Source organism: Lactuca virosa, chromosome 6, assembly GCF_052849685.1.
Source record: "Lactuca virosa cultivar CGN04683 chromosome 6, Lactuca_virosa_CGN04683_v6, whole genome shotgun sequence".
NCBI lineage: Eukaryota > Viridiplantae > Streptophyta > Magnoliopsida > Asterales > Asteraceae > Lactuca > Lactuca virosa.
Window position 1 is genome coordinate 6748034 of NC_136431.1, and position 23644 is coordinate 6771677.

At 35.6% G+C, this 23644-nt stretch overlaps 1 protein-coding gene across 1 annotated transcript in view; it reads left to right on the plus strand.

Moving 5' to 3' along the window:
* LOC145121313 (uncharacterized) overlaps window positions 1-22092 on the plus strand; it is a 28851-nt gene extending 6759 nt beyond the window's left edge. Inside the window, exons 2-4 of the mRNA XM_079057081.1 lie at window positions 21333-21461; window positions 21519-21748; window positions 21843-22092. Coding sequence (XP_078913207.1) covers window positions 21333-21461; window positions 21519-21748; window positions 21843-22092 — 609 coding nt within the window. The remainder of the gene's footprint in view (window positions 1-21332; window positions 21462-21518; window positions 21749-21842) is intronic.
* Window positions 22093-23644: the final 1552 nt, after the last annotated feature.

The window sequence follows — 23644 nt, forward strand, 5'->3', positions numbered from 1 at the left end:
GAGATAGTGCCTTCAAGTTGTTTCTTTGAGCACCGATGAAACGCAGTGACTGGAATGAAGATTTTTTCATTATCTCTGGAGATTTTGAAGACAATGCCAGGATCAAGGAAGATTGTGGCTCCGAAGCTTTGATCTTCAATTCCTTTGGTACTTATTGGGGCATATTCAAAAGGAGGAAAATTCATCTTTTCAGCAAGAATAGGATGTATCTCGGCATCAATATTTACGAAATCACATACTAGAGCTTTGAGAAAGTCACGGGCTCTGGCCTATACGGGTTTCATTTTGTGGTATTTTTTTATATTGTTCTTGAAAACCTTGGTGATTATAAATATTTCATCGGGATTTATAAAGACAAAATCAGCCTGAGTGCGATGGTATTCTTTATTGAAGTGGGAGAGAGTATTGGTAGTAGGCGATGCCTTGGAATGAGTGATGCTTGTATGTCTTGGCTGATTCTGGAACATCATTCTAGCAAATTTCTTCAATTTTCTTTCCAAACTTGTTGTGAAAAAAGTTAAACCTCTCAAAATCCATTGGAAGCTTGCGATCGTTTGTGATGCGAAGAAAAGATGGTTCAAAGACTGGAAACTATTTTGCATTGGGAGATATAGGAATTTCCCAATATCCATCAGTAGGAGGCTCAACATATGTTAGGTGAGGGAGATAATCTTCATTTATGAGTTTTCACATTGGATTTACCTAGGATTGGATCAATGACTCATCCATTCGAATGTCAAATCCTTGGGATTTCCATATATCTTCGACTATCTTGGCTGCTCTCCAGGTAGTTTTTCTCTGTTTGGTTGTAGGGGAGTCATCTGATTTATCTGAAGACATGGAGGGCTCTATAGTTTCTTCCTTGATAGGCGAGGTCTTATTTGGAGATTGAGGTGGAGTGGGAATCTTCTGTTTTTCGGGAGAAGGAGGTGGTGTTGGAGTCTTTCTTTCGGAGGATACTGCGGTGGATTTTTATCTCTAGGAGGAGTTGGATTTATTTGTGGTGAGGGGGACTTGGAGCTTTTGGAAGAAGAGTTGACTTCAACAATTATGGCCTTTCCCCCTTTTTTAGGAAGAAGGCTTCGTCTTCTCCTCCAATAAAGCTTTCAACTCTTCAAGCTTTTTAAAGGTTTTGGAGAAAGTGATTAGAAGTTGGCCACCTACGTCAGTTGTTGTCATGAGGCTTGGGTTTTTGGATGTAGTCAAAGATATCCTTAGTAACGACTTGAATATCATCGAGTGTTTCCCTTGCCCTGATGACTCTCCTTGAGCATCTTGTAGTTGATGGGAGTTTGGCATACCCAGCTTCGTAAGCGTTGCGGGTCTCGTTTATCAGATATTTAATCTTTTCTTCCTACTTTACGGTTACCTTGACCAGTTGATCTTTCAAATCTTTGACATCTTTTAGGAACTCCTCGGCTTTCTTGATGAACTGTTTATGAACTTGATGACGTTGGATATGCAATTATCAAATACCCATTTCTCTGCGAATCTATATGCGGTCAACTATAAACTTTTCTCTTGTTTCGATTGCCAGGATTTGTTCTTCCAAAGACTGCAGTGTAGCAGATGAGGGAGTTTGCGGTGGCTGAGAAGTTGTGACTGCAGCTAGGATTTGATTGATTGTTCCTTTAAATTCATGGAATTATTTCCATAACTTAACTGGTTTCTTCTTCTTTTTATGCTTGGGATTTGAACTGGAGTGATGAGATCCACTAGATTCGTCCTCATGAATAAACATTGGGAAGTCTTCATCGTTCCCTTGCTTTTGCACCTTGTCCTCTTCATTGTCAAAATCGAATAAAAAAATTTGTTTTTCGTTGAGTTGCACCTTGGTGCCGTCATCGTTAGAGTTCCCACTTTAGTTGGTGTAGGAACAGGTCTTGACCCTCTAACTTGGTTTCATGTAACTTCACGGGCTCTCCTCATTTTTTCTATCTCTTTTACCTATTAGTGGGTTCTTTCCAAGTTATCAGCGTTTTTGGCATTGTGAAGGAAGTTTGCCCAATAGACTGTAACTTGATGATTAGCTTCTTCTTTTTATTGTTGTTATTGATTCCGTGTTGATATTCTTGCTCGGAGGGCTCTCTTGAAGGCTTCAAACTTCATTTTCTTCAACTCCATGCTTGGTTGATACCGGGCGCAGCTGTCATCTGAAACATAACAATCAAAACTAGTAACCATTGGGGTGTCCCCTGGGTTTATCGATCCTCGCAAAATGGTGCTCCCCGTGCCAAATCCGCTTGTGAGTAAGGTTGGCGGTATATAGGTTTACCGGAACTTCCTTGGTCTTGAACCAAGTTTGGCCTCGGTTCCATCTTGGCTAGTGTCTCTAAAAAGGAAAATTGTGGTGCATTCAGGGTTTGTTGTATATGTGTTATAGAAAGAAGATTGGAGTTCAGCTCCTCGGCTGTAATAAAATGCAAGTGTTTGATCCCAGGGGGACTTAGGACATTTAGCGACACCGGAATCCACTTAGAATCCGAATTATCCGTTGTCTCCATGTTCCTGGTTTGAAACCGTTGCACTCCTTGTAGCTGAGTGGATGGACGGGGTTTTCTAGGGTGATTCAGCGTTGAATCTAATGGCTACTTGAGACTTTTGAGAGTCTCTGGTATCTGCCTTTGATCGATTTTGCCTAATTAGGGAAGGGAGTTTCAGTTTTCTTTGGCAAAAAAGATCTTCGAATTTTGATTGCTCAGGCTCCTCGGTATTCACATTGACTATTCTTCAGAAATGATGGGAATTGGTGCTTGTTTAGGGTCTGCAGTATATGTTTATTTCTAATGGTCTGGGCTCTTCAGTGTTTGTTTGGTCTTCGGTATACATGGGCACTGGCATACTAGTTTTTGACTTATTTGAGGCTGGTATCTTTTGTCACTATCATTGACTGGATACATTCTCTTAAACTTAATCTTGGTTCTTGAGGATTTCAGTTTTGGAACAGGACCAATGGGTTGTGGTGTGGGGCTAGGTGGGATAGAATGATATGGTGTTGTATGGTTTTGTAGCCACCATGTGGTCCGATATCGTGGGTCAATGAGTTCTAATTTAGTCAAGATATGTAAGGGAAGCTGTCTAATAGGACCAAACATAGATTGATCCTTAGGAAGAGTGTACCATTTAAGTTCCCTACAAACGAACACGTTGATGTCTTTACCAAGACTGACTTTGGCATTAGTATGTAGGTCCTTGATGCAGAGGGACCAACATCTTGCAGAAGTTACTTTGGTGAGTCCTTGGCTTGGAGAATCTCTTCCAACATGCGTGAGAAAATCATCCCAGAGAATAGTCTCGTAATCGACTAGTTTATGTAACACCTGTTCTAGGTATTGATAAATTTATATGATTTTTAGGTTTTTGTGCATGGACTCGGCGAGTTGGGGTGCTCCAACTTGTCGAGTAGAGACTATTATGAGGATGCGTGATTTGGGTTCTACTCGACGAGTCGGAAGGCCCCGACTCTACGAGTAGGAGCTGTAAAGAGAAACCCTGATTTTTAGGGTGTGCACCCTATTTAAAAAACATAATTTGTCTCTTGTGGCCTCCCTTATCACCCTATTAGCCAAAGAAAACCCTAATTCGACCTTGTACCTTCTTGAGTGAGAGTGAGAGCTTTTGTTATCAAGTTTGGGGTATTTGTGAAAGATTCTATAGCTTGAAGAGGAAGGAGCAAGGAGAGAAGCAGTAGATCCGACATCTACTCTGTATTGACCATCATCTTGAGGTATAAAGTCGTCACCTTGATCTCTAGTTGATTAGATCCCTTTTCTTGGAAGTAAATGACCATTTTTGGTGCAAAATGGAGTCAAACTCGGATCAAGACTTATCACAAGGACATGGTTCCAGATCTGGACCTCTCTAGATCCCCAATAACATAAACTTGCTCACTTTATATGGCTTAGCCGCTTTCCATGCACAAAAACCTTGTAAGAAGCCTAGTTTCGATGTTATGGCCTTGAAGGGCCTTGCATGCACGTAAAGTTTGCAACTTTATGTGGTATCTGCACTAAGGGAGTTTGGATATGGAGTTTGGGACCTTAGATCCCACTGAAAAGGGTTGAACTTGAAAGGGACTGAAGGAACTCGTCGAGTCCCTTAGCTGACTCGACGAGTCGGGGTAGGGTTTGCCCGTTTCTGAGTTTCTGGATAAGTGCAGTGAAGCATTAGGGTTTTAGTCTGAACGGACTTTAGTTTCTGGACATTTGATGAACTTGACGAGTCACTAGGGTGACTCAGGGAGTTGATGCGGGATTCAGTGGAATGAATTCGGAAGGAACTCGACGAGTTGCTAGGATGCACTCGACGAGTTGAGGTCAACATGGACTGTTGACCTTGACTGTTGACCTTGACTTTGACCAGGGTTGACCAGGATTGACTTTGAAGGTAATTATGGGATTATGACAAGTTAATCAAAGGTTGGTTATAGGCAGTTGAGGAGGAGCAGTGTGGGGGATACATCTGATCTTAGCTTGTCAGTTCAGCCTTCGAGAGGTGAGTCTCCTCACCATACCAATGGGTATAAGGCACCAAGGCCGGCCCATTTTATGATATGTGGTATCCTAGCTGAAGTTGTATTATGTGGCATGTTAGTTGGTATGAGCTAGGAAGTATGCTAGTAGTATATGTGGTATGTTTGTATGGAAGACTGTGGGAGAGCCCATGACACTTGGATGTAAGACCATGTGGATAGCCCATGGCTTTCCTATTGAAGACCATGGGAGAGGCCATGACACTTAGGTGTAAGACCATGTGGGGAGCCCATGGCATCCTGGAGTAAGACCCTAGAGACGAGCCCATGGCATCCCTATTTGTTGTATGCATGGCTTATGTGATATATATGTAACTTCTATAGCTAATATGATATGTGATATGTGGATTGTGTGTAGGGTATGCTCTGGGGAACTCACTAAGAGTTAGCTTATAGTTTGTGGATTTGTTTCAGGTACATCTGAGCCCAAGGGCAAGGGCAAGGCTTGATGGCGTGACGTGCACTCTCTCTCAGTCGTTATCATGGGACACTCTGATGTTTTAAAATAAAAATTGTTGTTGTTATGAAATTGAAAACAATTGTATTTGTGATTACATGATTTGTGGAACTTGTTTTGGTTAATTAAAAATGAAAATTTTCTTTTGAAAATTGGGTCGTTAGAGTTTACCAGCGAAAATGCTCCATAGAATTTCCAAAAAAAATTTACCCATAGCATCTGTACCACCGGATTTTCCTGACAAACAACAAATAATGTAGTCGCATAAGAACTGCCACATAACTATTAATTTCCCTTTCTTGAAGTAAGCTACTCCCTTTAACTTTTCCTGGTATCCCATATTGTAAAGAGCTTTGAAGACATCTTCATTGGTTGGGCTCTTGAAAAAACTATTTGCAGGAACCCTAAGATTGATTGCATCGAGGAACTTCTTCTTGGTGAGAATTGCAGTTTAATATTCCGCTAATTTGAGATGAACCTGCACAAGATCTTATGTTAGATGATAGGCAGAAAACATACATTTGTAAAGAACTGAGAGAGGAACAATATTTGTAACTGAATCGAAGGCGTTGGATAGTGGATTCTCTGGCATGTAACAGATGATGAGCTTGATGGCTGGGTCATAGTGATTATGATATTGGAAGATGGCTCAATAGTTGCTTGCAGCGATCGTTGGGTCAGTGTTCTTGATGGTGGATGTGGAGCCAGTGGGCTTAGCTTGCTTCTTGGATGCACCGGATTTCGCCATTCATTCGATTAAAAAAATTTTAGAACTTGCAGAAAGCTTTTTAAAAAGAAGGAAGAAGATGAAGTTCGTCGATTAGGGTTTATAAAGTGTAATGCTTTCTTGGAAAGAAATGGGGGTATTTAAACCTCCGAATTTGAAACTCAAATTTAAAGCGGAAAATAATTTTGATAGCTTGAAAACTCAAGGGTTTTCACCTCTTGAATTTATTTTAATCAAAAGTATTTGAGGGAAAACACAGTCATTAAATGCGATAATAGGCACATTTAATGAATGTGATGATTTAATTGGTGAACGTAGGTAGTGGGTAAGAGAACTGTCATACCATATAGGTAATGGGAGAAAAAATTGGTTGATGGTTAAAGGAAATGACGGCTAGGGTTTTCTCCACCCTCAGCCTCTATCAGCTCCTAAATCGCTTGAAGAAACCCTAATCTCATCTCCTCCATTTTTAGCTAGTTTTGGTGTTCTTTGGTGGTTTTTAAATGAAGAAGAAGGCCTTTGTTGTGAACAGAGCATCTTGGCAAGCTTAGAGTCTTCTTTTGAGAATCTTCTGGACCATTGTGAGTGATCAAGTTCCCAACATTATGTTTTAGGTTGCTAGATCTAAGCTTTTTTTGTCCTTTTTAGCCACTTTTGGGAAATTTTGGGTGGAAGGATCCCATAAAGTTGGCAACTTTATGGATCCTTCAGGTCCCTTGAAGGTTATATGCTTAGGATATGGAGTTTGGTGTAGTTTGAATCCATGCATGTCATTTTGTTTCCATTTTCACCTTTTCGACCTAGCTTGAACTCAAGACATGCATTGGACATGCACATCTATAATGCACCAAACTTTAGAAGGTTTTAGGAGTATGAAAGCCCTCTACAAATTTAGGATGATTGGATTAATTGATTAGGGGATTAATGCATTAAGCTACCCAGTGTAGTTCTCACTAACTGACCATATGGGTATCACGATGTGACGGTGCTGGTTGACCGACTGTTTTGGATAGACGTTGTCACGATGTGGTGGCATGACTATCACGACGTGAAAATAGATTTGAACAAGACTAAGTTGGATCATGGACGATTCTATGATCGGGTTGAGTTCATTTTCCCACGACATGACCATGGGCTGGTCACGACATGAGGATTAGCTGATGGTGATGCTGCATGTTGACTTTGACCCTTAGTGGTGCTTTGTTGACCTAGGTTGACTATTGGTCAAATTGCTAGTTCTAGAGTATAGACTAAGGTGGGACCTTGTTTGTTTCGATAGGTGTGTTTTAGCACTTGTTTTATGGTATTGAGTTGTGGAGTTTTTGACTTCGTGAGGAAGGTGATTCTTCTCACTATACTATGTAGGTTGCTAGATTGTTTGTATGACTCTTGAATGAAAAATTGTGGTTGGATCACAACATGTATGAAAGATTGTGGTTGGATCACAACACTTTTATGAATGAATGTGGTTAGATCACAACACTTGTTTTTCTTAGTGACTTGCATGGAATACTATGGTTGGATCATGGCAGAAAGGCTACGGTTGGGCTGTAGTCTGGAAATGACTGTAAGACTATGGTTGGATCATAGCAATCACATAGGGTTGGAATACAGCCTTAGGGTTGGGCCCACTAGTATGTAGACTATGTGGTATTTTGGGCAACTTACTAAGCTTTGTACATACATTTTTGTGGTTTAAATGTTTTCAGGTACTTCCAGTCCCAAAGGGAAGGGCCCGACTTCGCTGCACAACATCTCCTTATGATTTTCCGCACTAATTATTATAATTTTACTCTGATGTTTGAGATGCATTTTTATATGATTGATTTTGAAACAAATTTTGTAAGGATTTGATGGTTTGAAAATGAAAATGTTTTATTAGTATTTTTGGGACGTTACATTGGGTCGTAGCATCGATATCCTTTTTTAGTAGTACCATACCCCAAGAATACACATAGAGCCGGTTTGGAGACAACTTGTTCCGCTCTGTGGGAGGTCATAAAACAAAATAGGTACACCGAAAGAGCTACAAATGAAGAATAATCAGTAAGTTTTCCATATAGTTTTTAATTAGGAGACAACCCATAATTGTGTGCGGTGGGAATATAATTGATAACATATACAACAGTATGAGCAGCTTCTCTCCAAAAAAAATACTAGGGACTTGAGAGGATAGTAACAAAGATTGTTCTGTTTCAATAATGTAATGAATTTTTCTTTTTAGAATACCATTTTGTTGAAGGGTATTTGTACATGATGACTAATGTATAGTGTCATTAGATGCAAGTAACTACATAAAATCATTATAGGTACATTCCCTTCCCAAATCATTTCGGAAAAATTGTGTAACAATAGAGTGTTGAGTCTTAACTATGGCTCTAAATTTGTTATATATGGTGAAAAAGTCAAAATTGCTCTTCATAAAATAAACCCACATATAACGAGTGTAATCGTTTATAAAGGAAACATAATAAGTGGATCTTCCTTTAGAGGAAACCGGTGAGGGACCCCACAAATCAGAATGCATAAGATCAAACAGAGCAAAAAAAGCGAATGACACTTTTATTAAATGGTAGAGTAGAAATTTTTGTCAAATTGCAACCACAACAATTAGAAATATCATGACTGTTCAAACGGCATTAAACACCAATAGAGGCTAAAAACTATAAACGTGAAGCTCACACATGTCCTAAACATGAATGCCAAAGAAAAAATGCAGAAGATGAATTACTAAAACAGAAAAAAGACGAATCAACACTACTGACATCGACATCATACACTTTGAGTTGATCTAAGAGATATAGTTCTCCTAACTTATGGCCAGCCACAATCACTCTTTTGGAGTGACAATCAAGAAAACAACAAAGATAATCAGAAAAGAAAACCCAACAACCAGATTTACACAGCTGACTAACTGAAACAAGATTTAAAGCAAGTGTGGCAATATAGTAGACATCATTAAGAGATATATAAGGAGTGACAACATAACCAACACCCTCTATAGGCATAGGTGTAACACTAGCAGACATGACAGAAACAAATGATCCATAAGACAAAGAAACAAAAGGATGACCAGGAAGGTGACATATGATGAGATGCACCAAAATCCAAGATCTATAAAGATAAAGGAATACCTGAATTACTGGATATGGAAAGACATCAATAAGATGTAGATGCAAACATGGATGTATAATTAGAAGCAAGGAACTGTCTAAACTGCTCAAGAACTTAAGGATCCAATGCAGAAGATGATGTGGTGGTAGCATGAACATTAGTTTCTACTATAGAATGCAACGGTGGCAACTAAAATAATTTGGATGATCTATCTTGTTGTTGCTTTGCCTTGTTCAATAACAATGGGCATTGAGACTTCCAATGGTTTTTCTATGTGCAGTAAGAACATTTATCAAATTAACTTTCCGAACTGTATTGACAGTGACTAATCACACAATAATCCCGAACCAACAATAGATGCATAAAGCAAACCCTCGAAACTAATAATAAACAACAACAATCAAACAAAACAGTAAAACCACAAAATCGACAAATACCAGCAATAACCAAACAAACTAATCTTCGACCAATAACTAAGACGAAGAAAAGATGCTTTCTAAAAAAAATTACGGCGTGATTATAAAATCACGGTGAGATATCGATCAAACTGTTATTTTCACGGCGACGACACCCAAATCGTGGCGCAAAATACGATGAAAAACCCAAAATCAAACGAATACCAACAATAATCAAAACTCTCGAACAATCCAAACAAATCAAACAAAACCAAATATAGAAGTGATCAGAAAGACATACCCAAAATCGTCAAAATTTTCGAACAACTCGCATCCACCAATCATAAATGACGGATTGAATACGGCTCTCGTACTATGTAAACTAATGAACAAAATATCGCTAGGGTTTAATTATTGAATAAAAAAGAGTACAATTACTATATATATATATATATATATATATATATATATATATATATATATATATATATATATATATATATATAGAGAGAGAGAGAGAGGTAAGTTCTTTTAAGAACTTAAAAATTTACAAGAACTCGATAACTCATAATCCATTCATAATTTTTCAAAGCCAAAATATCATTTGACCCTACTAAAAAAGATTTTGATCAAACTTGCTAAAATAAAAATTAGTAAAGTGCAAATTTGATCCTTGTGGTATGCTAAAAAATGCAGATTAAGTCCATTTTTATTTGCATTTTCAATCAAAATCAAGGTTCTAAATAACATTAGACGTGACTTAAGACGGCAAGTTTGTATATAATATATATATATATATATATATATATATATATATATATATATATATATATGACTTAAAACGACATTTTGTTAAAGTTTGACGTTAAATACGAGCTTTGGAGTCATGTCGCGACATGACAAGCTTTTTAAAACCTTTGTGAAATTGAAACTTCTATGCAAATTTGGTTGGTGTGATATTTCAAGAAGTGCATATTTGATCCCTCAATTCAAATGTCATCCAAGAAAAAGGATTCAAACTACACTTTTTTGGATATTACGCCGACCAAATCTGCATATAAGTTTTAATTTTGGATTGACTATTCGAATAAAAAAAATGGACATAAACCGCATTTTTTGGGATACAATTTTACAATTAACTCTAATACATAAATTAGCAAGAGAAAACAATAAAGATTAAATTCACCAATTCTAAATTGGATGAAATGAAATAAGTTAAATACCGTGAAACTGAAGTGAAGTTGTGAAAGGAACCCATTCTTTTGTAGCATTTCTTATTGTCCTATCCCACATTAAACTAAGAATTTAAGTGAACTTAAAAAGTTTATATAAATGTAATAGAGGTCCTCTCCATCTGCTGCGAGCGAGTGGGTTGGTAATTTGTTTATTTCTGCTCCATTGTCCCACCTCTGGGAGGTAAGCAAGTAATTGGGACTTAAGTCTTTACATAGTAAAATTGGTACCCTCAAATTGTTTTGTGTGTCTTTCTTGTGCGTGAAATAACATATTTATATTTTTATGATTTGATAATTTATGTAAGTGAATGTGGTATATATAGTAGCATTCCTTACAAATATATAGGCCAACTTCACTCTCTGCCATCTCTTTCTCTTGTAAGATACATGGAATTAAATTTTTTTGGAGGGGCAAATTAATATTTTAATAAAATTTATGTCTAAAAGTATTGTTTTTATTGTGGCTACGACAGTAAATCCAAAATCTCTAACAAAATATAGTTGACAAAGACAAAACAAGATTTGTAAATTCAACCCCACAATTATATAAATAAACAAATCAGAACATCAAAATTTTTAATGATTTACTTGAACGTGATGCTAACTCCGGATGATTCACTTTCCGGCTGGATCTACTAATACATATGATTGAACCGACATTATATTACAAGAATGATCGTATCAATCTCTCAACCTATTTACTAAGGAGAAAATGCAGGACTCTAAATCATGGTTCTAAAAAACACGCCATGGCAGGCCTCAAGGCGTACCATGGCGTGAGGCGTGGTGTAGCCGTTACGAAAACGTTCAAGGCGGGTTTGTTAAGCGTGACGCCCAAATAACGTGTCAAGGCGCGCCTTATTGTGATATGGCGCGAGTTTTTTTGTTTTTTTTTTTTTTTTTGATTTTTTTTATCGGGACTAAAATAATTGAGTTTTTGTTAACTTTTTATATTAAATACTAATATAACACTTCTAAAAACATGATATACTTGATAAAAATCAATAATTATATGATTTATCTCTTGTAATATATAGAAAATAGTCACGCTTTGAAAAACGTCATGACTCGTCAAGGCTTGTCATGGCTTAACTTTTACCTTGCCGCCAAGTCACGCCTCACGTTATTTAGAACCTTGCTCTAAATAAACAAATACTTACAACGATATATATAGGGAAGTAAAAGACTGGAGGTTTACAATTTTCGTTAGGTATTGATAATGTAGAGCTTGGTAGGGAAATCATTTTGTGCAACAAGGCAACTAGCAGAACATAAGGCAAACTCTTCCAAGCATTAGTCCACAAAATGTTGATGTTTTTGTCTTTAAAAACCAAGCAGCGCTACAGACAGTTTTCCTCCCAAATAGCTTGGACTTCTGGGTTACCCACTGTTCTGTGTTATATTGAAAATTAAAAAAACACTAATAGTTTCACTTAAAAATATAACTTTTTTATATAAAATATTTAAAAAATTAACCTAATTTTTTTTATTTTCATGCATTTAAAAGACAAGAAAAAAAAATTTTAAAAAAAAGATCACAAATCTACTCTCACTCTAATTTATATAGCCATCAAAAGATATAAAAATAATAATAATAATACCCAAAAAAAACCACCTCTCTTTTGGTATACGTCTAAGAGATATCCATGTTAATAAAAAAATATTTCACGAATTTATTTATTTATTTATTTTGAAATATGCATATATGCATATTTGAATGTTCATATATGAACATGCATTCATATTTAATGTTTTTTTTTCAAAAATTTTCAAAATCAACACAAAAACAAGACTCTAATACAAGCGTTTAAAGGAATCACAACTTGAAAACGTCAAAAAAAACTTAGAAAACGTAAATGTGCATGCATTATATATATATATATATATATATATATATATATATATGGAGTGGTTCAAACGCACCAATGTGTTGGCTCCACCCTAAAGTTGACACGTGCCGCTCTCCTACTCATCCATGTCTCCCAAATCTCAGTGAATCCGATTTTTTTGTGTTCGTTTGAACCACTTAATGAAATATTTTAAAAAAGAGTTCCTAGGTTCCTAACCTTTTTTTGTGTTCATTTGAACCACTCCATATATATATATATATATATATATATATATATATATATATATATATATATATATATATATATATATATATATATAGGTAAAAGTTCATTTGAGACCAAGGAATTTTGTGAGATATAAGGACATATTTTTGGCCATATATTTCTGGGTGTTAAAAACACACACACACTATATATATATATATATATATATATATATATATATATATATATATATATATATATATATATATATATATATATATATATATATATAATATTCAAATTTAAAAAAAAATTATCTGTATATACCTTTTCAAACTATTATTTTTTTCAAAACAAAATCAAAAAAATCACCATCAATTATTTTAAAAAATGTAGAATATATGAAAATATTCTAAATATTTACACATGTTCTTCGTATTCTACATATTCTAACAACATTGACACTTTTTATTTAACCTTTTTTGTTGAAAAAAAAGGTTCTGAATATATATATATATATATATATATATATATATATATATATATATATATATATATATATATATATTTTAATTTTGTTTTTGACATTTTGTATTTATTTTTACACATTCTAATTGTGAGGCCCGACACACGTCTTCTTTTCTAATAAAATTTTATGGTCTCATATGAACTCAACCATATATATATATATATATATATATATATATATATATATATATATATATATATATATTATTTTTTAAACCATTCAAAAGGTCTTGAAAACAGTCCCTAAAGGTCTTTGTATGTGCCTTAATATTGTAGAAAACTCAAGCCCATAATGTGTTTTCTATTCTAGCAATGTACTTTGTTTTCCCTTAAAAGCAATGTAGTTTGGTTCATGGTTTGAAATTAAAATTGTACTTTTAACCCCTTGACATGTTGCTACTGTTAAAAACTTAATTGTCAGCTTTATAGTCATTTTTGGTTATGGGTTAGTGGCTTAAGATGTCGATTAACCCTTAAAACTCAAAGTTTGGAATTGTACGCAAGACCTATTTTGGCCCTGTTTTGTAAAACCTCTATAAAAATCATCGGGAGTATGATTTACGATCCATAAACTCTCAAAGTTTAAATTTTAAGTCTAGTTCATCCCTGATTTTTCCCATATCTTGATGTTGTCTCTATCTGAGGTGAAAATCATCATTTTCATTGACTGGTAATAAATTAGTTGTACCGATATGTAGTTTTATAAAATCTATAGAAAATAGTGGGAACATAGTATGGACTTGTACATGTAATCCCGGAAAACAAAGAAGTTCAAACTACTAGAATATGGAAAAAGATTGTAACATTTGCAGGCTTTGGTTGTGCTAAAGTGGCCTTGAACAGGCTGTTCTTTTTTGTCAAAATCTGAGAAGTTGGCCTAGTAATTAGTTTACATGTTTGGGGTATATAATAGCTATTTTGATCTGTTAAACTTATATTAATCTACATATTTGTGTTGTATTAGGGGAAGGCTTAATACCTCAAGTAGTAAAAGATTTGAAGTGTGGAAAGGGTGTATTTTTTTTACAAAGGTGGGTCAATTTTTGTGGATTTTAAGCACTTTGTTCACGAATTCTGTATGTTAGATGGATTGGAATGAACCTAGGTTGTTTAGGTTGTATGTAGCCCGATTGTGTGTGATATGATATTGGATATTATGCCTCCTTATGTGTATGAGGATTTAGAATGCGTATATGCTAGATTTTTATTCTTTTTGATGTGAAAGGTGTGCTAGGGCCATGATAGAAAGAATGCCTTGTGTTGATTTTGTGTGATGTGCGCGTGCTATAATTTCTTTGTAATGTTTATCTATATTGGTTAGGACAATCCATGCTAGTTATATAATGTGCCTTAATGATGAGGTGATGATATGAGCATGATGATATAAAATATGTAAAACGCCTTAACTTGTGACACTTTGTTGCATTTTTACATAATGTGAAGTATGGAAGTAATATGCCATCTAATATTATTAATAGAAATTGAGCATGATTACTTAGGGAGGCTTGTAGTGTAATCCTTATGTGATGAATTTAATAATATATTAACTAAAGAGGGGAATACACTTAGTGGGGCGAAAAGGGGTAACAACCTAGACTTAGATGTGTGTACCTATCTGGACACTTGTGAGGGCCTTATAGGTTGAAATATAACTAAAGGTAAAAAGCTTAAGCCAATAGTGACGACGTGTGGTTTTTCTAGACCACCATCCTGGACATGGTCTAAGGTTGTGAGGACTGGAGTGATGTTGGTGTAGTGATGGAGTCGGATCAAATATCACGTTTGGGTGGGAAGTTTCTAGTGACGGGAGACAATGATAAGTACCATTCTTGAATGACAACACAGATACTTGTATTTGAAACATCGGAGTAGCGCATCGAAGGAAATGTTACTTGTAAGAGTCACGCCTCATTTAGAACATTGGGTCGACCTGGTCATGCTAGTAGTGAATGAGGTTTTTACCTCTTGGGTTAGTGATGGACACAGTAAGGAAGGGTTGGGTTGGTCACTTAGTAGTGAACATGTTTTCTCTTCAGGTTAGTGATAGATCTGCATGTGGGGTGTGTACCTTATGCGTTAGTGATGGACCTAGGGCTAGGATAGGAATAATTAATATTTATATAATATTAAAAGATAAATAACAACGATAAACCTTAGTGATACTCTAGTCATGTATGTGATGTATGTGATGATATGCTATGTATGTTTTCTTGACATGGTACTTATGGTTAACTTACTTAGCATTTACAGACATTTGTTTCTTTTCTTGTGGCATTTTCCCTTGCATTGGTACATGTAGCATGATATTATGGTCCAGTGAGGATTGGGGGCTTATGGGTAGTTACATTTCATTTTACGTCTTAGTATTGATAGCATTTGGACTTATCGTTGAGTTTTCATAACACTTGTTTTCGAGAACTTGTTTTGGATTGGTTTATGAACTTTAATTTTTTTTATCAATGTTGTTTTTGGTAATAAAAGTAACACTGGTGATGTTTTTATGAAATTCAAAATAAGAATTCTGCTAACATATTTTGTTAAATAAATGCTTTAAAAATTTTAAAAAAAGTGGGTGAAAAAGCACGGTGTTACAATAGTCAACTCTCAATACGAATTCCATATAAGTACAATACCATTGAGACACACGGTATAACTAAGCACTTTTTCAACTTACTTCGAACTACGCATCATTTATATGTCTTACTTTATCACCAGACAAGACTATGATGCATGTAACTAACTTCCAAAACCTTTTTCCTATTTTATGATATACTTTCCATCCTAAAAATATTTATATTTGGCACATAATTCAATTGGTAAGTATACGATATACCTTAAATTTTTTAAGTAATAATACTTGTAATGAAATTGTCATGTGGTATAACCAAAAATACTTTTAGCACTTATATAATCATATCTGGTTCGCACAGAGTGTCATATAGTATTATCAAAGTATAGTATTATCAAATATACACCTAATATGTATTTCAGATAATAGGCATTTAATTCACATATAAAGTATACTATCAGTATAGTATGCAAATAACAAACTTTCAGCATATATTTAATTCTTTAAGTATTCAATACTTATGTTAAATCATGCTCATGAAACTAACTATGCACTCACCTTATTATAGAAGGAAGATGTGCGGGAAAGTTAGCTCCTCGACGAACACTTCAGCTTTCCTTTTTAAACAATCTAAATATGAATATTACTACTTCTCGATATTCTTTCGTATTTATAAGGTTATATTAAACCATTTTTGGATTCTTCAATAATCCCAAAGAAATATTGAGTTATACGAAATAAGGAATGACCAAGTAAGATCATATCGGATGTAGGATCCGATTGGTATAAAGAGTATACTGTTTAGAAAATCCACTTTAAAGACCTCACCAAGATCTTGCCTAGACATCACTCCCGTAAGTAGATTACTAATAAATCATATTTATATATTCATAATAATGACTATAAATATAAATATAAGTTACACTTAAAAACGTAATAAGTGGTAGCTTAACTTACATCAATTTCTAGCAAAAGTTCAGAAAGACGCAGGCAGAACTTCTATGCTAAATACTTGTTTTCGTTGTGCTCTCCAATGTCGCAATGCCTCGCTAAAATGCCTGAAACTCAAATGAAGGACCCTGGGAGTTTGGAAGAGAGTTTGAGAGAGACTTTGAGAGACAATGTGCATGAAAAGAGATAGAATTTGAATCTATGTATAGTTGTCTTCCATAGGCACGTCACGCCTCGATGTGTTGGTTCCTCCCAAATGCTGCCACATGTCACCAAATCATTGGGCCACATTGATTGGTCGGTAAAAGAGGCCTTCTTCATCCTTGCCACATATTAAATCATAGTTGGTCTACATCATCATACGCAAGTATTTTCTCGAATCTTCAAAAAATTATATATTTTGCATACAAGCTTCGTTTTTGGCATTCTTTATATTGTCGATTTCCTATCAACGAGTATTACAACTTTCCTTTAGACTTCAACAATTAATTTTGCATTCAGTTTTTAATTTGCAGTTTGTGAAGATTACACTACGAAAGACTTTGTGAAAATCATAACTCCTTCATACGAACTCCGTTCGACGTTCTTTATATCAACGGATTCGTATTTTCGAGTACATCAACTCTCTTTTACATTTTTTTGGTTAAAAAGAAACCGATCTAAAATTCACTTTTTATGAGACACATTGATGTGTCGGGCTGAACGCAAAACTTCGAAAATTCATAACTTTTTCGTACGAAGTCAAATTTTGGCGTTCTTTATATTCACGGCTCGTGATCACGACTACTACAACTTTCATCAAGACTATTTATCAGGAATAATATTTTATATTTAAACATTTATTTAACAAAATTCACTAAATTTATACTAAAGTTTTATACAAATATTATAAGCTCATAATATTTGTCCATTAAACATGTATGTAATACATAAATATCATTTATATAACATGTATCGCGTACGAAGGTTTCTTATTTATTTATGATTATCTTATTCGTTGATTTAATTGTTCAATAAAATGAATAATTATAACTTATAACCTTTAAAACATCTCGCGGGCGTTACACTACGGGTCATGATGGCTTCTCTTTTCACTTCCTTAGGCACTTTCGGGAGGCTTTAGGTGGTGATGTTACTGCTTTCGTGTGACATCCCATAATTTAGGTCTAAAACTATAGACAATCAATTTACCGCGAACCACACTGTAGTAGGACCTACGACATAGTGCCTCGATGATTTTAAGTACAAATGAGATCATGTTACTCATAAGAGTCTTCGGGATACCTCAAAACGCTCGAAAAATTGACCATCATCATCCAACAAGAAACAGTTCAAAAATCGATGAGATCTGATGCCCTAAAAATCAAATTGTCGCATTTGACCTACATGGGGCCATTGATGATAAATTTGGATGGAACATATTCTTAGGATTCTATGGATATAAAGAATGTCCAAAACGGGGATTGTATGAGAAAGTTATGCATGCTTTAAGCTTTTAAGCGGGTATATACCTGATTTTAGCTGGTACCGGACACTACACTGCTCAGTTTGACGTAGCTACGCATCTCGTAAATAAATTTTGAACATGTTTCTAAACTCAGGCTTTGGACTAGTATTTGATTTTACTATTCCAGTATTTTTAGCTCGGACAGAAACCGGATTCACGAAAACTGACGAATCGAAACCCGGTTGACGCGAAACTTTGAACGTCGTTTCATGGAGATCCGTATATCGGATATGAATTTTGTTTCAATATTCTAAATCACCAGGACCCTGACATTTTCCAGGCAATTTCAAATTTTTTTACGAGCTCCGAAAACTGATGTCACGAAAATCGAGGCAACTTATGTGTGGGATAAATTAATGGGGGACATAAAACGCATGCTTGCATGCATGTGTATCTTTAACCCAAGAAAAATTCAGCATTTTTCTTTTATATTGTTGTCTCCATATGTGACTTCGACCCATGACAAGTCAACATCAGATATCTTTTTTTATTTAATTCCCATACACACTCTCTCTATAACAGTCTCTTTCCCTCTCGTTTGTATCTCACCAGCCAAACACCACCCACCTGCTTGTTGTTTTATTCGAGTTTTCCCTCCCTCCTTCTTCTTCATTTTCGATCAAGAAAACTCCACTGGATGTGGACCTGTTTTCCGGCCACAAAGATAGCAAACGAAACACCCTTTTGGAATCTTGCCTTCCATTTTCCCTTCGTGATTAACTGTTAAACAGAATGAAAAAAAAAAACCATAAGTAGCAAAGAGGGTGATGGAGCAACCTCCTGCCCTCCCTCTCATCGAACTCACCAGAAATAAAAGCAATGAGAAGTTGTTGTATTGCCACCCCTAACGATGATACCTACAACCGAAGGGCGAAAGGGAGCATCGAGAATGACGATTGTTAGCTCCCTAAGACATCCTTCACCGGCATCTACGACCTCCACCGTCAATCACCACCCTCCACAACCTCCCTCTCGTCACCAGCCACCGTCGACAGCCCCACCTGTTGTCACTATTTGATTTTCATCCCTCGGACCAACCATCTTCCTCCCCTTCGCAACCCACTACCGGAAAACAGAATAAGAGCCACCTTGCTTCTTTTGTTCCTCTCCCTCCACGAACCAATGAAGCACCGGAGGTGCTCCTCCCTCTCAATGGAAGATCAACCAACCACCGGACCCTTTATGCTTTCGGCCTTCATGTTTAATTTTGACCAGGCAAAGGTAATAGGAGCCCTCAAACTTTGATTAAATTTAATCAAATTCAACCCTCCATTTCGATATTGTAACCCAATCAGCCCTCTATTATTTATTTTAAACCAAAATAGCCCTTGTCTCATTTCTTTTAATCGAAAACAACCCCATAGTATGTAATCTTAATAGAAACAGTCCCTCTCGATTTAAGGTATTACCAAAAGTCCCCCTTGTTAGTTAAATTACACAACATCCCCTATAATGTAAATTCATTACAAAACGGTCTCAGAAACATTTCAAAGTTCAAGAACGGCTAATTTTGCGGTTTCTCACTTCACGCTTCACCAAAACAAATCTAGTCCGTGTTCTCGCATCAAGGGTGAGTGTTTACAGCCCCTTTTTAACTTTTTATTATTTCGGGGAAAAATAAAAATGAAAAACGTATAGCGAAACATGCATGTTGAACTCATATTTAGTTTAAATCATTATATTGTCAAAATAATATATCATGACTAGTTTTTATCATGACAAACGCATGTCATTGTGGTTTAAAACATGTTATAACTAGAAAAGATAAATTATAGGATGCATGTCATAAATTATAAATCATAAGAATATTAAGATTTTACGAAATAATCTGTATCAAAAAAATATGTGTTACAAATGTTTATCAACATTGCATTATTTTACCTATATCATGCATAGATTTTACATATGTTAAATAGATATGTACAAATTATAACACTTATATCTTGGAATTTATTTACGCACTTCAGAAACTTATTGCATATTTAAGTGAGTAATTTACAATTTTACGGATATATCAATCTTACTCGGCTTTTATAGTGAAAATTTATCGTATATCTTAGTTAATGGTCTTTATAGTGAGACATTATTTATTACCTAAGTTTAACCACTTAGTATACCCTCTCGGATATAACTGTTAATCCTCGGAGCGAGATACGTATGTATAGATCTATACGGGTTGACACCCCCACATGTGGTTGCTAGCTACAACCTCGACGGATCAATCGAAGTGGGTGATATCTATCTTTTATCATTTATCCACAACGTCCAATGAAGCATCGTAAGGGGTTATATCTAGTCATATAGCTCGGTTATAGGACTCACTGTAAGTATTAACTGGATCATTTATCTAGAAACCACGAATTCAGTTTCTCTCTTTATTAAACATTTATGTATGGATTTACTTATGATTTGTCTCTTTATTAAACATTTAAGTATGGATTTACTTATGATTTCTTTCTTTATCAAAAATTTAAGTATGGATTTACTTATGATTTCTCTCTTTATTAAATATTTAAGTATAGATTTACTTATGATTTCTCTCTTTATCAAACATTTAAGTGTGGATTTACTTATGATTTATCTCTTTATCAAACATTTTAAGTATGGATTTACTTATGATTTCTCTCTTTATCAAACATTTTAAGTATGGATTTACTTATGATTTCTCTTTTTATCAAACATTTTCAAACATGGTTTTAACTACAAGAGAAATATTTTTCAGACTTTTTAAAAGTATCGTTACTGTGGTTAGAAAAAACCTGTAAATATTACCAACCTTTGTCTTGACTCTCAAACTACATGTATTCTCAGGAGATCATTGAACTAACTTTTAGTAGAGGAAATGTTCATTGATTTCGGGCAACCTAGCTTTCTCTAATTTTTTTATATTGGCATATCTGTTAAGCCAATTCATGTACTTGTTATTATTATCTTTTCAAATCATGTATTAAAACTTTAAAGTGGAGTATAGTTGTTGTGTTGTTATTGTTGTAACTTGTGATGTATATTTAATTTTCTTGTGATCCATGAACTAAGTCGCACAGCCTGGCATGTTCTACCGCCTCGGTCGTGGGTGTGACATTTTATGCAGGAGTTTTTCGTTAAACCTTCTTTCCAGATTAGTTGTAATTCCTCTTTTATTACATTAATTCTGAAGGTTGGTAATCCTATCCACATTAATGGCCATCTCCCTATTAGATTATAGCTTAGTTTCTTGCCAATAGATTATTGTTGGTTCTCCATGATATTATTTGGTTAAAGCAGTCTGCATTTCTCAAAGGTCGTCAGATTCCGGATGGTCCTCTCTTCGTGAATGAACTGGTTCGGTGGTTTAAAAAGAAAAATCAGAAACTTATGATTTTCAAAGTTGACTTTGAAAAAGCATATGACTCTGTTAGTTGGGACTATTTTAATAATATTTTGTTTTTTATGGGCTTTGGAAAAAGGTAGACATCTTGGATTCATGCAATGTTTTCTAATGCAAGATCCTCGGTGTTGTTGAATGGTTTCCCTACGGATGAGTTTCGTCTTTTCAGAGATTTTTGTCAAGGAGATCCTCTTTCTCCTTTCCTTTTTATTATTGTCATGGAATGTCTACATGTTGTTATCAAGGATGTTGTGGCTGAGGGAGTGTTTCGTGGTGCATCGTTGGGTTCAGATGAGGTGCTTATTTCTCAATTGTTTTATGCAGATGATGCTATTTTCTTTTGTGAGTGGGACGAGACAATTGGTCACAATTTGATTTATATTTTGCATTTGTTTTCTTGATTTCAGGTTAAGGATTAATCTTCTTTTATCTAATCCTCATGGTGTCGAAGTTAGTGATCTTGAGATTGCTTCTTTGGCATCTATTATTGGTTGTTCTGCAGGGTGTTTCCCTTTTATGTATCTTGATATTCTGGTTGGTGATTCTATGGTGCGTATTAAAGGTTTGCAGGTGATTGTTTATCGATTTAAGAAGATATTGTTGGCTTGGAAAGTGAGTTTGCTTTCTAGTGGAGGTCTTTTCACTGTAACACCGTAAATTTTCAAACAAATTTTTCATTTTTAAAACACATAATTCTCAACATCACATTCCAAAAACCACAATTGTCAAATTATCAAAACACAAATTCATAAATTGTTTGATAAAATCCAGGATCCACAAAACATAAACTCCATCTCATGCGTGTGTACAATCAAGTCGGCGCCTTCCCGCGATCTTGAGAAGTACCTGAAACACATATCACACAACACGGTAAGCACGAAGCTTAGTGAGTTCCCCAAAATACCACACATATCTCATTAGCCTCTCATGGTTATATCTCAATTAAGACCCTCCGGTCAATGTGTCTCAGTGGGACCCTCCGGTCCCACAACTCGGGTGGACCCTCCGGTCCTAACTCAGCAAAGCTCAGAATAATACACAACATAAATCACAAAGACATAATTCAGGATATCACAATACTCAATAATAGCATACAAGACCCTCCGGTCACACAAATTACCACTCAAGGTAAGTATAGTGAGAAGACTCCCCTCGTAAGCAAGTAAATAAATCTCGTACACGAATCACCGATCTAGCCTCCGCCTAACACATACAATAATTATCTCTAATTAACACTTAAATCACAACTCTAAGTAAACAAAGCTATTTTCTCTCTTTAATCTCTTGGAATGGGTAAAAGACCATTTTACCCCTCCATGGTCTCCCTATTCTTTGTCTTGACCAAACCCTAAAGTCAATAAAAGTCAAAACTCGAGTCAACAGTCCATGTTGACCCGACTCGTCAAGTGCACCTATGTGACTCGCCGAGCCCCCTTGTTTTCCTCAGAAGTGTCGCGAAAGTCCCCCTTAGCTCGTCGAGTTATCTCAACAAATCGCCGAGTCACACGTGTCCAGACTCGTCGGGGAAAACGCTAACCGACTCGTCGAGTAAGTTCTCCGACCCGTCGAGTCCTTTCAGACTCTTTTCTCATTCAGACGTTTTAAGGCAGATTTACAACCCCAAACTCTAGATCTAGCCTCCCAAGGCTGATATACCACGTAAAGCTGCAAGCTTTACGTCCATGCATGGCACTTAGGGCTTGAAATGCCAAAAAAACTTCCATTTAGGGTCTTAATCATGAAAACTCTTCTATTAGTTAGATAAATTTGGGACCTTTGGACTCTAGGGACCTCACAAGGTCTAGATATGAAGTCTAAATCTCTTGGTAAGCTCAACACACTCAAAGCCTCAAGGAAAGATGGAAAAAGCCCTAAAACTCCATAAAATGAGATCTAATCAAAATAATGAGCAAGGTGGAGACTTTTTACCTTCAATAGAAGCTCTATATGAAATAACATCAGATCCAACAATCTCTTCTCATTCCTTGCTTGGATTCTCCACTCATCTCTTCAAAAAGTGCACAAAAATGCCCAAAGATTAGCTCTCTCTCTCTCTCTCTTTCTCTCTCTCTCTCTCTCTCTCTCTCTCTCTTAGCTCAATATAGGCGATTAGGGTTTCACATAGGGAGTAAGGTGGCTGGTGAGGCGGAAATGAGGACTTAAGGTCCTTTAAATAGGACCCAACCCCGGAGAATTAGTGTTTTCTCTC